Here is a 15,119-nt window from a genome sequence, read left to right as displayed (position 1 = left end):
GGTGGCTTAGATAATTACAATGGAGTTTCCTTTTGACACATAATTACTCGGAAAAAAAATAATGATACCTTTGCAATCATTTATAACTCTTCTATAATTTAAAAACGATTACATAAAATCGAAAGACTAAACTAGGAATCGACAAACTAAACTCGAATTTAAAGAGCTATTTTGATAATAAATTGAAAAGCAAGGATTAAAGTGCAACCTTCATCAAGAAGTTAGGTGGGCCAGCTTTTATAGACTCAACTTGCCTTATATATTTTGGACCAAATGCTTGCCCTCAGTTCTATACTCTCTGACGGTATTCACACTACTTTCCTTCCTTCCTTCCTTCCTTCCTCACTCTGATCTGCTGGTGTTTGTGTGTGTGTGTGTGATGGGTGAATTGGCTCCGGACCTGCAACAATGCATGAGATTTAGTCCCTCGAACAAGATGGCCATCGACATCTTGATTTCAAAGATCACTGGGAATTGTAAAGGAATTGACTTCATTTTCGAAGCCGGGAAATGCAACTTGGAGCCCTGGGATCTGAAAAGTAATTATCTCCCTATTCGTGTTCTTACAAACCCAGATTCTTGTTTTTTTTTTTTTTTTCTCCCTGCAGAAGTTTGTGATTCTTTGGCTGTACTTGGTTTATTAAACCCTGTTAGAAAATTATTAAGTTGATCATATCTGCAGGCTTAATCTTTCTTGGGATTGGTGGTAAATGGGTAGCTGATGATACATTTGGATAAAATCATGGGTTGGAAGTTACCATCATTTATTCGTGCAAACAATTTTTAGATACCATCGGATTAGAGAGTTTTTTCTTTAAATTATCTGAGGTTAACTTGCTGAAAAATCCTTGTCGAGAATCTAAGCATCTTCGGAATTAGTCGGGAGAAAAATGTTATTCTCACCGCTCCTTCTTACGTGTGATTTTTTTTTTCGACTTATTTTACTCAGTGATTAAAGAAGTATTTTTAAATAATATTGTGATTTTTTTTAATTTTTTTAAAAAAATTGTGTTTTTAATAATATTATGATTTTTTTTATTTTTTTAAAAATTATTTAAAAGTGTTAAAAAATATACGTATAAAAAAGCAAAAAAATTAAAAATCTTATAACTAATGCTGTGTTTGGATGTTAAATTGAGTTGAGTTGATAAAATATTATTAGAATATTATTTTTTAATATTATTATTATTATTATTTTGAAATTTGAAAAAGTTAAATTATTTTTTTATATTTTATGTTGAGATTTAAAAAATTTGTAATGATGAGTTGAGATGAGTTTGGACATTTTAAGAGCGATGTTGTTTTGGACTCCCGATACCAATAAAAAAAATAAAAAAAATTCTGGGATAACTGTTAATCTTCGTTCTTTAACCTCCTCCTCCTTTGATTGTCTCTTCATCGAATAATACTCATAGAGACGATGAAATTTGAATAAACCTATTCAGCACACTTGTTCACTCATTTGGGCCTCGAATTGGAAACTTGAAGATGTTTCTTCTTTTGAATTTCGTAGTACTATTTGAAACGTAAACTGATCATTAATAAATCCATTGCATTACACTGATTTGCTTGTAAGATAAGATTTCATCACTGTTTTGCAATCATAAATCCATTGAATCTTTGTTTTGCAATCACTGTTTTGCTAACGTGTTTTACTCACTTTGGGCCTTCTAGATTTGTGCGTAGCCTGGTTAGATTTATGTGGCATAACGATGTATCCAGAGTGGTGGTGCTTCTTGCTGCTGGATCGGATTGGGAAGGCATTGAAAAGGGCAACCGAATCTGGGTTTTGGAAAGTGACAGGTCAGCCGATGAAATTCATGTCGGACTCGGGATTAATTGGCAAGAAAGACATTTTGGTATTCTATATGGGGCATGGCAAAGAAGCCAAGAAAACAAATTGGGTTATGCATCAATACCTCGTAACCCTGAATGAATTCGATGGCTCGCATCCCGGTCAGGTTGGTTCAAATGATTGGTTTGTGATATCAAATTGCTGAATATATAAAAATAAAAATAAATCTATAAATTAAAATAACTTAGATCTGTTAATTTTACTTTATAATAAAAAATAATTTTATAATTTGACGTATCGAATCATATCAATTTGTGAGTTTATTTTTATTCTTATGCAATCATTTTATGAATAAAATATTTCCCTTTGTGATATTATTATTGAATTTGGCTCCTCTCAACTCTTCTTCTTGAATGAAAATATTAAGTATAACTAATTTAACATATTCTGAGTCATTATATGATGAATCTCTCAAAGTATTATCAGTAGCGCCCAAAGAAATCTATACATTATAAAAGAGAGAGTTTTAGGCCTTAGGCATAGGTTTTGTTTTCATTGTGCGGACTAAAATACCCCTAACATAGTTCATGTTTGGACTAAAATATCCTTACTACAATAATACATAATTGGACTAAAATGCCTCAGATCAAGATTTGACTAAAATGCCCTATGACCTACCCCTCTCTCTCTCTCTCTCTCTCTCTCTCTCAATCCGTTACAGATCAAGCTTAGGGCCACGTCACCCATGGCAGTGATCTCTTTCAGCGCCGGGAGCGGCCGCTGGTCAAAACCTCTGCCACTATACTACTCAGAGCACTCCAACTCCATCCCCACTGCAACTCCGCCCGTCAGCCACTGCCTCCCCGTTTTGACAATCCATATCAAACTTACTATCCACAAATTTAGACAACAGTTACAAATTTACACAAATCTAGACAACCAGATATCTGCACAAATCTAGACAACTATAGCCATGGCATTAGGATCTGCGCAACACAGACCCACGGTAGCGTATCGCCCAGGGCGAGAGCCCTGTGGCTCCTCTTCATTGACCCATGGCAGCACATGGATCTTCGCATCACAGACCCTCGGCTGCACCATGGGTCTACGTTCATCGATCTACAACACTATCGTCGGTCTACGTTCATCGACCCACGACAGCGCCGTGGGTTTGTGCTCATTGTCCATGGCAACAACACCGTCGGGTCATGTTTATCGACCCATGGGCCATGGCGACAATGCCATGGGTTCATTGCCTGAACTTTAATAGAACATAATTAGATACAGATACAGAAGTAGAAGTAGAAAGTCATACCAAAAGTTTTTTAGATGTCACATCATATCAAAACAGAGTACTAAATAGATTTAGATTTTTTCACATATTCAAAAACAGATTCAAAGCACCTTCACTTAATCAAAGCAAAACTTTTCAGATTTCATACTCGCTCTTTTTGCATAGCTCAAAAAATAGAATGGTAAAATAAGCTCATGTCTACACCAGTAATGTCAGAAAATATTTTATTTTTATACAAAGTTTCATGAGTAATGCAGAACACATGACTGAAGTTGTTTTCACATTTCTTTTTAAAACATATCATGCACATTTTTATAAAATCAACCCCAGTAATTTTCTTTTATGCAAAGTCTAGTATAAGAATCTCGCTTAGTTGAACTTTTTATCTTCTTTGATTTTTTTCACAACAGTGCTGAATGAAATCAATCGTCACCTATAAGATAAACATATAACTTACTTAAATCTCTAATTAAATACACATTTTGGTATTTAAGCCTGAAATACTAAAATAACCGATTTTTCCTAAAAATCTAAAATCTTTGTAATTCTAAAATATCATCACTTTTAAATTTCTTCGATATCCACTCAACATTTTCGGCTAATACATTAATTCTAAATTATTTATGTGAAATAAAGTTTCTAGCTAACATACTTATACGATTACTTCAAGCATAACAAAGTGGCTCTGTGTAAATAAAATATAACCCAACCCATTTAAAATCAAACCCATTACTAAACAAAGCTCTTGTGAGTCCAAGTCCACCTGAAAAATTAGGGGTACAAATGTAATACCTCACGAAGCTCATCATGCTAATATGCTCTACGAGAGATTACAATTGTATTCTTCCTATTTTGTAACCAAACTCCATTGGGCAAGGTGGGGGTGTATGATAGATCCTTATAGAGAGAGTTACGTTTGGTGGCGGCCTTGGTGAATATTACAACAGCGAGGGTGGGAGTGGTGCCAGAGCACTGTGGAAGGGAAAGAGAAAGTGATGAGAGAGAGAGCACGACGTGAGGGGAAGAGGGACGGAGGGAGACAGTGGGGGAAGGTTTCGGCGTGGGCTTATTGAGAGGAAAAAGGCGGACCTAGGGTGGCATGACAGGCGGTTTCTGTGGCTCGTCTAGGTGGTTCACGCTTGTTCAATTGTGGGCTTTAAGGCTGAGCAACTGGGCGGCAATGGAGGAGCTTGCTTTGTTTTCGTGTGGTGAAATAGAGCACAATGGAGGTTCGGTGTGGGCTGGTGGTGCAAGGGCAATGTTGTGGAGCAATTTGGCATTGCACGGTGACTGAACAGAGGGAGGAAGAGAGGAACCAACGCTGGTGGTCTCTTTCTCAGCACCTTAGGTGTGCCACTAGTTGTTGGCCGTGAGGATTGGGGTGCTTAACAGCTAACTATGCGATGGGGAATACATAAGTGCAGTGGCTTGATCTTGATTAGCTCCAATGGTGGTAGAGAAATAGTTTGGGTGTGGAGTGCACGGTGGCTGGGCTACTTTATGGTGGTTCTCAGTTTGTCTAGGTGCTGCGGTGGAGGGTTTTGGGTCAACAACAACGTGGGATTGGTGGCTTGTGGAGGTGCAGCAAGGTAGGGCTTGGGTAGTGATTGGCGGCAGAAATAAGGCTTGCGCAGTTTCTACATGCATGAGATAATATATGTATATATATAGGTGATTGGAAAACCCTAGAGAAAGGGGAGGGAGAAATGTGCATGGGTGTGGAGTCGTGCATGGTGGGAAGTTTCTAAAAAAATTTTTGGACGTTGGGTCTCTCAGTTTAGAGCAACTAGGTATGAGTCTAAATGACAAGGTTGGGTCGATTAAAGCAATCCAAATAATCTTTTTAGCTTACCCATATTTTCATGGGTCGATCATTTAATAAAAAATAATAGGTCTCGACTCAACTGCTAAAATAGCCCAACTCGTCTAGCAATTCTTTTTTAGGGCCAATTCCCAAATAAAAAGACCCCACTTGGTCCATTAAGTAACTTAACTAAATTATCAAGTCCAATAAAATTTTATATACCGCCGAAATAAATTTTGGGCCCATAGCTTACTCCAAACTTACTCGTTAAATCTCAAGTGGGCTTTTTATGCGTATTAACCAAAAGAAAAAGAAAAATTATAGAACCTACGATTAGCTTGGACTTGGTGCTCGACTTGGGTGTTATAGCCAACCCCTAGAGGTAAGTGGACATTGATTAATAAATCAGACTAATATATATTGGCAATCACATAGATCAAACCAAAACCTTAGAAATGAGTAAACACAATGAACACAAGATTTTGGCCACGAAGGGAAAACTTTTGAAAAACTTTTTAAAACAAACACCACTCTAGGTGCTCAGCCATTACTGTTAAATCCAATATAGAAGTTACTGCGTTATAATCACCAATTTAAAAAATACTCACAAACCCTTAGGCTACATTTAGATGTTGAGCTGAACTTAGTTCTTTATGAATAATAGTGAGTTAAGTAGTGGAGGGACTTATGTTGGACTCATCTAAACCGAGTTTAAAGTGTTTTTGGATGTTAAGATGAGTTTAGTACTTTTTATTGGAAGTTGAAAAAGATTGTGGGTCCTACGTGTAAGGAGGTTTTGAGCTGAGATGAGTTTAGTAATTTGAGAGTTAGGTGTTTGGATGTTAGACTCAGTTTAAAATTATACTGAGTTCAACTGACTCTTGTAACTAAACGCAACCTTAAAGTATCTAAATCTAGCTTTCAAAATCCAAGTGACCCACTTTATAAGTTTTGCACCGTCCACACCAGTGGTCCCAACAATAATCCAACAGAAACATGATATGTGGAGGTTTGTTTATCAGAAGAACTTAAAAGCTCAACAAATCTCCTTAGAGTTTTCTCTTCCGAATACAATAAAAACAGTAGGCTTGACCTATCTCTACACCTTAAAAGTCATGCATATTAAGCTATATTTATCTAGGGTTTGTGTAGGCTACTTATCCAAGTAAAATTGTGTTTTTTACAACTTTCGCTCTAGCCAATATCGAATGAACTTTCTATCCAATTTTCGCTTGAGCCAATGTCAAGCTGTTTTGATCTAGTACACGTTGGAATTTAAAAATCTTCGTGAAAGATGAAGTTATAGAGTTTTGATTCAGCTTTCCAATGCCACCAAGATCATCTCAACTTTGTGTCAAGATTAGAAGTTATAAGTGTTTTACCATGTCTAGGTCGATCTCATCAAATCTACTGAATTTGTAATCTTATATAATTTTTTTCCAATTTGTACGTAAACTCTTCCCAACATACTTATAACTCAATTGGACAAATTGTATTGAAAGAATATGCCAACATATTATTTTCATGTTAACAATTTTGATTCTCGGCAAAGTACTACAATAACTAGTCACAAGAACATGTTTGGATTCCAAGAATTTTTGAAATTTGTTTGAGATTAGGTTTTGGAATGGGAGAGAGAATGTTTTGAATAAAAGTATTTTTTAAAATAAGTATTGTATTGGAGTTTGTGAATGTAGATAGATAAAGTTGAAAAGATGTGTGAATATAATTTGAAATTTGTAAATTTGTGAATAAAAATGATTTTTTGTTTTGAAATTTTTAAAAGTTATATTGATTTTTTTTGTTTGAGTAATGATTAGATGAAAAGTTGAAATAGAAGAATTTGTGTTTACGTAATATTTGTGAATGAAGTTATAAGAAAAGTTGAGAGATGTAGAAAGATTTTGAGAATTCTAAGTTTTCCGAACATGGCCACATCTTCATTTACGTTTACATGAAAACCCCCAACCACAAATGCTATGTTGGGAAGCACCACCAAAGAACAATAATATTAGAGCTAATATTAAATCTTTGCTTGGAAAATGGTTATGGAGATACAACAATGAATGGGGTGTTGGGTTGCATGCGGAGACTAGTTTGTGAGCAGAAAATCGAGGAATAGTGAGTTCACTCGACATGTGCTCGACAGTGGGTTCGAGCGAAACTTAACACGTGAGTTCACTCAATGTGTGCTCTATAGTGGGCTCGAGCGAGACACAAATCCTAATGTTCGCTTGAGCTAATTCTATAGTTTGTCATCGTTGGTGTGTGTGTTTTGCACAACAACTGATATCAAGAGCCAATGCCAAATCTGAAGGAGAACGATGGCTGGAGATAAAGTGAAAGCACTCATAATCGAGAAGTTCGACGACATTGATTTTGGGTACTGGAAGATGAAGATCGATGACTATCTCTATTGGAAGAGGCTCCATCTTCTATTGTTGGAAAAAAAGCAGGAGAGTATGAATGATGCTGAGTGGACCCTGTTAGATCGACATGTTTTGGGAATTGTTCGGTTGGCATTGTGCAGAACAGTGGCACACAATGTCAATAAGGAGAGAACCATAACGGATTTCATGACGACTTTGTCAGGTATGTATGAAAGGTTGTCGGCGAATAATAAAGTGCACTTGATGAAGAAATTGTTCAATCTGAAGATGTCAAAAGGTATGTTTGTGGCCCAACACTTAAATGAATTCAATACGATCACAAATCAAATGTTTTCTGTAGAGATTGAGTTTGATGATGAGATCAGAGCGTTGATTTTGTTGGCATCACTGCGAAATAGTTGGGGGCCATGAGGATGGCTGTGAGTAGTTCAGCTGGCAAGATGAAACTAAACTATGACGACATACGTGACATGATCCTTGCTGAAGAGGAATGTAGAAAAGACTCGGGTGAGTTCCTCATGTAAGACTGGGAAAGTTGGTTGAGGTTGCCAAGATTGGTTCGAGGCTGGATACTCCTAGTGCAATGAGAGTTATGAGTTGTCTAATGGATGTGCTAACTAAGGGCGATGTATATGGGAGATTGAAGTCGAGCTTGACTTTAGTGTGTCTCCTAGCTTGAAGATGGGAGCTGTGAGCTGTAGAGATGATAGGGCTTGGCTGTAAACAGTGGTTGGCATATGGAGACCCAATCTCCAAGTAGGAGATTATTGGGTTGCATGTGGAGATTGGTCTGTGAGTGAGAAATAGTGAGTTCACTCGACAGTGGGCTCGAACGAAACTCAACCTGTGAGTTTGCTCGAGGTGCGCTCGACAGTGAGCTCGAGAGAGACACAAACCCTAGTGTTCACTTTGTTCGCTTGAGCCACGCTTGACATCTCGCTTGAGCCAATATTCATTAGCTGTTCGCTCGAGACACGCTCAAGCGAAGATCGTAGTTTTTGTCATATTAGAGTTTCTAATGCCGTTTGCTATAAATATGTTACATTTGACTTGTTTTTGTACGACTTTCAACATATTTTGATAAAGAACAATTGTCAAGTGAGTGCATATTGTGTGAGAAAGAAAAAAGTTCTAGAGAGTGTGAGTTGAGATTAAGTGATTGTAATCTCCTCTAGTTAATAATATTTCTGCAGCTCTGTGGACGTAGACAATTTGTTTAACCACGTATATTGTGTGTTGTGTGATTGATCGTGCTTGCTTTTACTTTAATTTGTCATCGTTGATGTGTGTTTTGCACAACACGGGAAGCATTGTGGAGGGTCGTCATACTATTATTGTGAGAGTACAGGAAAAAGTATTTTGGAGGGTCTCATTATAGTATTTTTAATACTTACGAGTACATAAAATACTATTATGAGATTGGAGAATTTCATAATACTGAGTATCTGAAGTCCTATGTCAGAAAATAACTCCTCCATGGAACGATAGGTTAATGATAACCATCAGAGCTAAAGATGCTCATTACGAAATCCTAGGAGAGATAATCGAAGAATGCAGAAGATATTTAAGAGAAATATGCATCCAAAGCACTCTTCATAAGAAAGCCAAGAAGCAAATCAGCAAGGCACGAAAGAATTTATGCTATGGCTTAAACAACATGCCAACTCAATGGGTTTGTCATGAAAAGGAAGTCAAAAGGCATAAGAAGAATAAAGCTTCAAACCCAAAGAAGAAGGTTGCTGAGTAGAAGAACTCTAAGAGATTATATAGTATATAGATGTTTAATTTGTTTTAAGGATAATTCAATTTTTTTTATTAGTTTAATTTTTTTTTCCTAAGACTTCTAATAATCTGTTTTTATAATATTTTTATATCTTTTAAGGGATGGATGACTTGGGATACTATTGCTAAGTGTCAACTTTTAGTTGCTGATGTGTGGCATCTCTCGTCATGTGGCATATATTTAAAAACTAATGAAAGGACCTAAACACTAAAGTGCGAGTTTTTTTAACCCAGGGAGGTAATGTGCGAAATTTGGAGACAAGGTGTTGCATACTGTGAAATCACTAACTGTTCTAAACGTTTAAGTTGATGAGAAGAGGTAAATTTAATTATTTGTCTTATATTCTTAACATTCCCTCTCACGGGTGAATTAGACCCCCTCAATAAGTAGGCTCAACTCGTGGAATATTTAATTAAATGAAGCAGAGTGTAGAATCAAGTTGCGAATTCAGGACTTCTGCTCTGATACCATATGAAATTACCATTTGTCCCAAAAATTTAAGTTGATGAGAATAAGTAGATTTAATTATTTGTATTATATTCTTAATATTTACAAAAGTAGGAAAACTTGAAGAATTGATTTTGCAATTAACCAAAAACAAATCCTGTATTTCATTGTTGTCATGTCCCTAAACTTTTCGAATCCCATCTTTACATATTGTTACCTTGCAGTTTTGTATTAACTCAAGTTTGTAAGTTTTGATCGGCTTAATTCACTTTTTTGATGAACTTTATGCAGAGCCCATTTGTACTCTGTCGTTTATCTTATAAAGATAAAGAGAGTGCCGTTGAAAACTTCAATTCTGTTGGACTTGCTGTTCCATCTGGACTTCCGGCATTAGAAGTGCAAGCTACAAAAACGCTTGAGAATTTTGGCAAAACAATATCTACCACTATAACACCTGTAGATTGTGATGGCAAAAGTTTTAGCGCTCATGCTGCAGAGAATCAAGTCGGAGAACTTACAGCTACTGAGGTGAGAAAGGAATTGAGTTTCAGCTTAAAATAGCTGTTCATTTTTTTTTGAAAAAGTTATAGGTGTTTTCAATTACTAAAGTACTCATCTTATTCATTTATGTTTTTTCCGTCAGGATGATCTGCAGCAAGATGAAGCATCAGCAATGATCTATGTTGATTGTGAGATTTTGGCCCCGTCACCTTCACTACATAATAACTCTGCATTTTCATTCCCTACCACAGCTAAATCTTCTCTTGAAGAATTAGAGTCTAGGCAAGCTTTGGCTTTGGTATCTCCCTCATCAGAAGAACAGTCTAACAATTATCTAGCAAAATGTCATCCTGAAGAAACTTTTGATGGAACAAATTTTAACACTACAACACTTAGTAATTGTAACCAAAATGGTTATAATGCTACGTCCAGTGAGGTAAATCGTTGAATTCCTTCTTAAAAGAAAATATTATATCGAGGGCAGCTAAGCACCTGCCCCAATCCTTTATGTTCCTAACATCAGGCTGATTTACAGTTGCAGGAGGGCTTTGGTTTTTCTGATCTACTAAAGCCACTAGATTGCAACTTGTTCTCGCCACTCACCTCGGATATGCATAATGGCATGTCTTACTCTGTCAGCAACAATCATTGTGGGACGGATTCTCTGTATGGGGTCTTGATGAAGGACAATGGATCATACAGTGGGTCAGCTGTAAAAATGGCCAATGAACCGGTAAGTGGAGCTCTCAAGTACTTTTGATTAAGAAAATATTATATAGAAGAAACTTTTGATGGAACACCATTTAACACTACAACACTTAGTAATTGTAACCAAAATGGTTATAATGCTACAGCTAGTGAGGTAAATCATTGAATTCCTATTTAAAAGAAAATATTATATCGATGGCAGTTAAGCACCTCCCCCAATCCTTTATGTTTCTAACATCAGGCTGTTTTGCAGTTCCAGGAGGGCTTCAGTTTGTCTGATCTACAAAAGCCACTAGATTGCTACTTTTCCTCGCCACTCACATCAGATATGCATATTGGCATGTCTTACTCCGTCAACAATGACTACAATCATTGTGGGACGTATTCTCAGTATGTCACGAATGAGCTTCCCAAATTTGGTTACAAGTTTTCGAATTTGACATCTGATTATCGTAGTGAGAACTTTCCTAATACGTTTGACTGTCAAAAGAATCTCCCTTTGGACTCGATGAAGGACAATGGATCATGCAGTGGTCTAGATGCAAAATTGGCCAACGCACTTGTAAGTGGCGGCTCTCATGTACTTTTTTTATTGATAGTAGTTGAGCCCAGAAATTTTGTTGGATCGTATCAATTTGCAGCTCGAATGCTGTGACTTTTTATAATCTTCCGCAAGTACATTTAATTGAAAGAGTTTTATCTGCCTTGTATTTTCAAATTTATTGGTTTTTTGAAACCTAACCGTGCATTGTTCTTGACAGTTGGAGTCAACATTCCAAGGTTCTGGAGAGACCAGCAAAAGAAAAGCTTCATCAGGGTTGCTAAATCTGGAATCCCACATGGTACCAATGGGAGGGTCTGCAAATCAGATCGTTGGATCTGATTGTATTCCGAAGAATTATTGACATTCTTCGCAGGATGAGTCTTAACTAAAGGCTCAATCCTAAAATTCCAAAATCTTGGTACTTATGCAAGACAATTATTTCCCAACTAGTATATCCCAAACCTCCAACATATTTTATTTTGCTCAGTTTCTAATTCCCTTCCATTTCCAACTCTAGTATCCAAACACCATATCAACTCTTTTATGAAGCCACTGCCAATTCCAGGTTTTGACATTGAACCAGAATTCCATGTGAAACCTCCTTGGAAGTTGTTCAAAAAGGTTTTCTCCTGGACATGCATTTCCCTCCAACCAATTTCTAGAAACTTGCCTCTTTTTGAATCTCACCCAATGCATAATACTCAAAACATACAAGATTCAAAATTCTAACATTCCACCAAAACCTCCCATGAGCCCAGACTTACAGTCTAAAACTCTTTTCAATTGCCTGAACTTTTCCTAAGCCGCAAATAACTCAAGCACAAACCTCAATAGCCCAAACCCTTTTTATCATGCTGTACAGTCTCAGACTCGAAAAAATACACCAGCCACACAATCCATAACCCAAAAGGCCTAGAAAAACCAAATCTACCCAGCTATAAGTTATGTAGCTTGTAGCTACAACCAAAAAATGATACCACTTATGAAACTTTAGCCAGAATGGCCCTCAAGTTTCATGGATGATGTCGTGCTGAATGATTATCAGAACCAACTGATAATCATAAGTATGATGACCCATATGAGATCATATGGATGTTACCGGATAATTATCATAACCGACTTATAATCATAAGTATGATGCCCCATATGAAATCATATGGGATGTTACCAGATAATTATCAGAACCGACTGGAACAGAGGTTCCAAAGGTTCTGATAATCATATGGTTGTTACCAAATCAACGAGACAAGATGTCTTATAATCTGGGAAAGATCGTCTGCCTATTTGCTCTGTAGTTTTTCTTGTTTATCGACTTTCAAGAACTGTTCAAGACTTCATGAAGTATTCCCACAGCTATATTTGTGGTGGGGAGAAAATGCATCACCACATAAGTGACTGTGGAATTAGTAACCACGGAAGATTGACAAAGACTTGTACTTTTATTTAAGCTACTATATGATTCCTGTAAGTAATGTTTGCTTGTACTTTGACAATGGATACTTTGTAAATAATATTGTGTTGTATTAAAGGGTTTGGTATCAGACTGAAATGCTATAGGTTGCCTTCCTACAGGAGTCTAGAAGCACTTAGAAGGATACCATTTCGTACAAGAGTTCTGAAACTTGTATGCAGTTTGAAGATTAGTTAGTATGCATAATGATAGAAGTTTTTGAACTGATTTATTTAGTGGTGAATTATTTTGGTACTTATAATGATAGTTCTTGTTATTGTGTTTATTTATTTATTTATTTTATTTTTATTTGTTTCTACGTATATAGACAACCTCTACAACAGTTTTTGAACTAATTTATTTAGTGGTGAATTATTTTGGTCCTAATGAGTATACATTTTCCTTTGCTGTATTCGAAGACCATTAGGTATGACTTTGATTATTCAAACTTTTGATTGCTAGAAACTACAAAATTACATTCGAATCGATATCAGAGTCCAACTACATTGGATCGTATTGCCAGAATCTATGTTGCGTGTGTGTGTGTGTTTGAGAAAGAGGTTGATCTGAATAAGCGGGTCTCATGCTTTAAGTTTCAATTTACCAAGTTGCACAATATGTCGTGAATAATGCACCAGAAACAGAAAGATTGCCAGTACTACTACTAACACAGAGTGGAGATCTACTTCACATGTATGTTTTCTTCCATACAATGTATCTATTCTGCACCCCAGAGATCTAAAATCCCTTTCCCCAAACGTCCAAAACAAAGAGAATTTAAGACCACAAAAAGAGCAATAATTAATCAACAAAGCACTCCCTTTACCTCTCTTTATGTTCATCTATTATGCCATGGACCCCTTCACACGAATCAAGCACCTCCATGATCACGACAAGGACCCACATTTAGGTTGGGGGGTCATGGCCCACGTTAAAAATTGTTATAATTCATATGTACAATTTTTTTTTTTCTAGAAAACAAGTAATTCCTATATACCATGTATTTTCTAGAAATTGGCATGGCCATCAAAATCAAATTAATCATTGTTCTAGCTTTCAAACTTTAAAGGGACAACATTATTGCCAGAGACTCTGCTACTTTCAGTTGTTTGTCAAAATGAAAGAACATTGATTCTTATCACAAAGAACAAATCTAACTTTAATTAAAGATAAACAGGATTTTTTGTCCATGAATTTGTGGATATCATGTGGTACGGTGTTATGGAAATTGTAAGAGAGACTTTTATTCCCTTAGCCTGTCTAGCAATTACATCTCTTTTTTGGATGGTGTGGCTCTGCCCTTCAATAATTTACCATTTCCATTATAAATTTGTATGTTTTAAAAGATTTAAGGCATTTTGGATAGTGAAAGTATTTCATTTCATCTCATCTCATTATTATAACTTTTTCAAATTTCGACACAAAATATAATAAACAATTCAACTTTTTCAAATCTCAAAATAATAATAATATTAAAAAATAATATTCTAACAATATTTTATTTAACTTTTAATTTTCATCTAAAACTATCTCATCTCATCTCACTATCCAAATGGCTTTAAATTCTCAATTATTCTTTAAATTATTGGTCACCGGCCTTACATAAAGAGCACACCAAAAGTGTTTGTCCAACAAAAAATTTAAGAAAATTCGATCACAAACAAATAATCAAGACACATGAAAATCCCAACTGCACGATCTTGACCATTATGATGGTCACTGTATAGTTTATCATTTGTTCCATCTTTTCATGATTTTGTACATATAAACGAGTTCTTTTTCCTAATTTGAGACAAATATACAATATTTAAAGGACTGTAGGATAAATCCTTTAGCTGTAATTAAGTATGAAGAGCACATCATCCATATCGTTTATATGACAACATTTGATTTGCATGCATGTTAACAATTTGAAACTCTCATATATATGTGCTTTCTGAAACATGAAAGCTAAATTAATGAGTGGTTGAGTATGATTGCACTTTGCCCAAAAACAAATGGTTTTAGAGTATGATTGCTTTAATCAACTAGGCTGAACAAATAATCTAGATTCTCTTAATCGGCCGTTCTAATAATGGCATTGCCAACACTTGGCATAAGATGAGAATCTCCTAATCAGCCTATCTTTCAAAGTTGAAGTGATTCCAACAAACATAACCTAAATTAGCATCTTTATTAGTGGAGAAAGCTAGGAGAAGGTGGATTAGAATTAAGGAGGTCAACCTCTTAAGATTTTTGCCTTTCTTTTTGGCTGGACTTTGTAACACTTTTGCATCAGAAAGAAGATATGTTGGTTGGTGAAATTTGTTTGGCTTGAAATCTTTCAGTGGTTGAGATCTTTAGCCCAAATCTTCCAAGATGGAGGTTCAGTTAATGTCTTATGCTGAGTCATTTCCATCTGTT

At 36.0% G+C, this 15,119-nt stretch overlaps 1 protein-coding gene across 1 annotated transcript; it reads left to right on the top strand.

Moving 5' to 3' along the window:
• Window positions 1–291: 291 nt before the first annotated feature.
• Window positions 292–12,955, top strand: LOC118343682 (NAC domain-containing protein 91-like). Its single transcript, XM_018985328.2, has 7 exons — window positions 292–539; window positions 1,675–1,961; window positions 9,805–10,041; window positions 10,157–10,450; window positions 10,550–10,747; window positions 10,976–11,284; window positions 11,484–12,955. Exons 1-7 carry the CDS (start codon window positions 380–382, stop codon window positions 11,625–11,627), a joined length of 1,629 nt encoding a protein of 542 aa, XP_018840873.1. The 5' UTR covers window positions 292–379; the 3' UTR covers window positions 11,628–12,955.
• The last annotated feature ends 2,164 nt before the right edge of the window (window positions 12,956–15,119 follow it).

This window comes from Juglans regia, chromosome 13, assembly GCF_001411555.2.
Source record: "Juglans regia cultivar Chandler chromosome 13, Walnut 2.0, whole genome shotgun sequence".
NCBI lineage: Eukaryota > Viridiplantae > Streptophyta > Magnoliopsida > Fagales > Juglandaceae > Juglans > Juglans regia.
Note: the sequence above shows the minus strand (reverse complement) of the source record. Positions and strands in the feature narration are given on the sequence as shown.

Coding starts and splice junctions, on each gene's coding strand:
- LOC118343682 (XM_018985328.2), top strand. CDS start 380: ATGGGTGAATTGGCTCCGGACCTGCAACAATGCATGAGATTTAGTCCC. Junction 10,451..10,549: donor ATAATGCTACGTCCAGTGAG/GTAAATCGTTGA, acceptor GCTGATTTACAG/TTGCAGGAGGGCTTTGGTTT. Junction 11,285..11,483: donor CAAAATTGGCCAACGCACTT/GTAAGTGGCGGC, acceptor TGTTCTTGACAG/TTGGAGTCAACATTCCAAGG.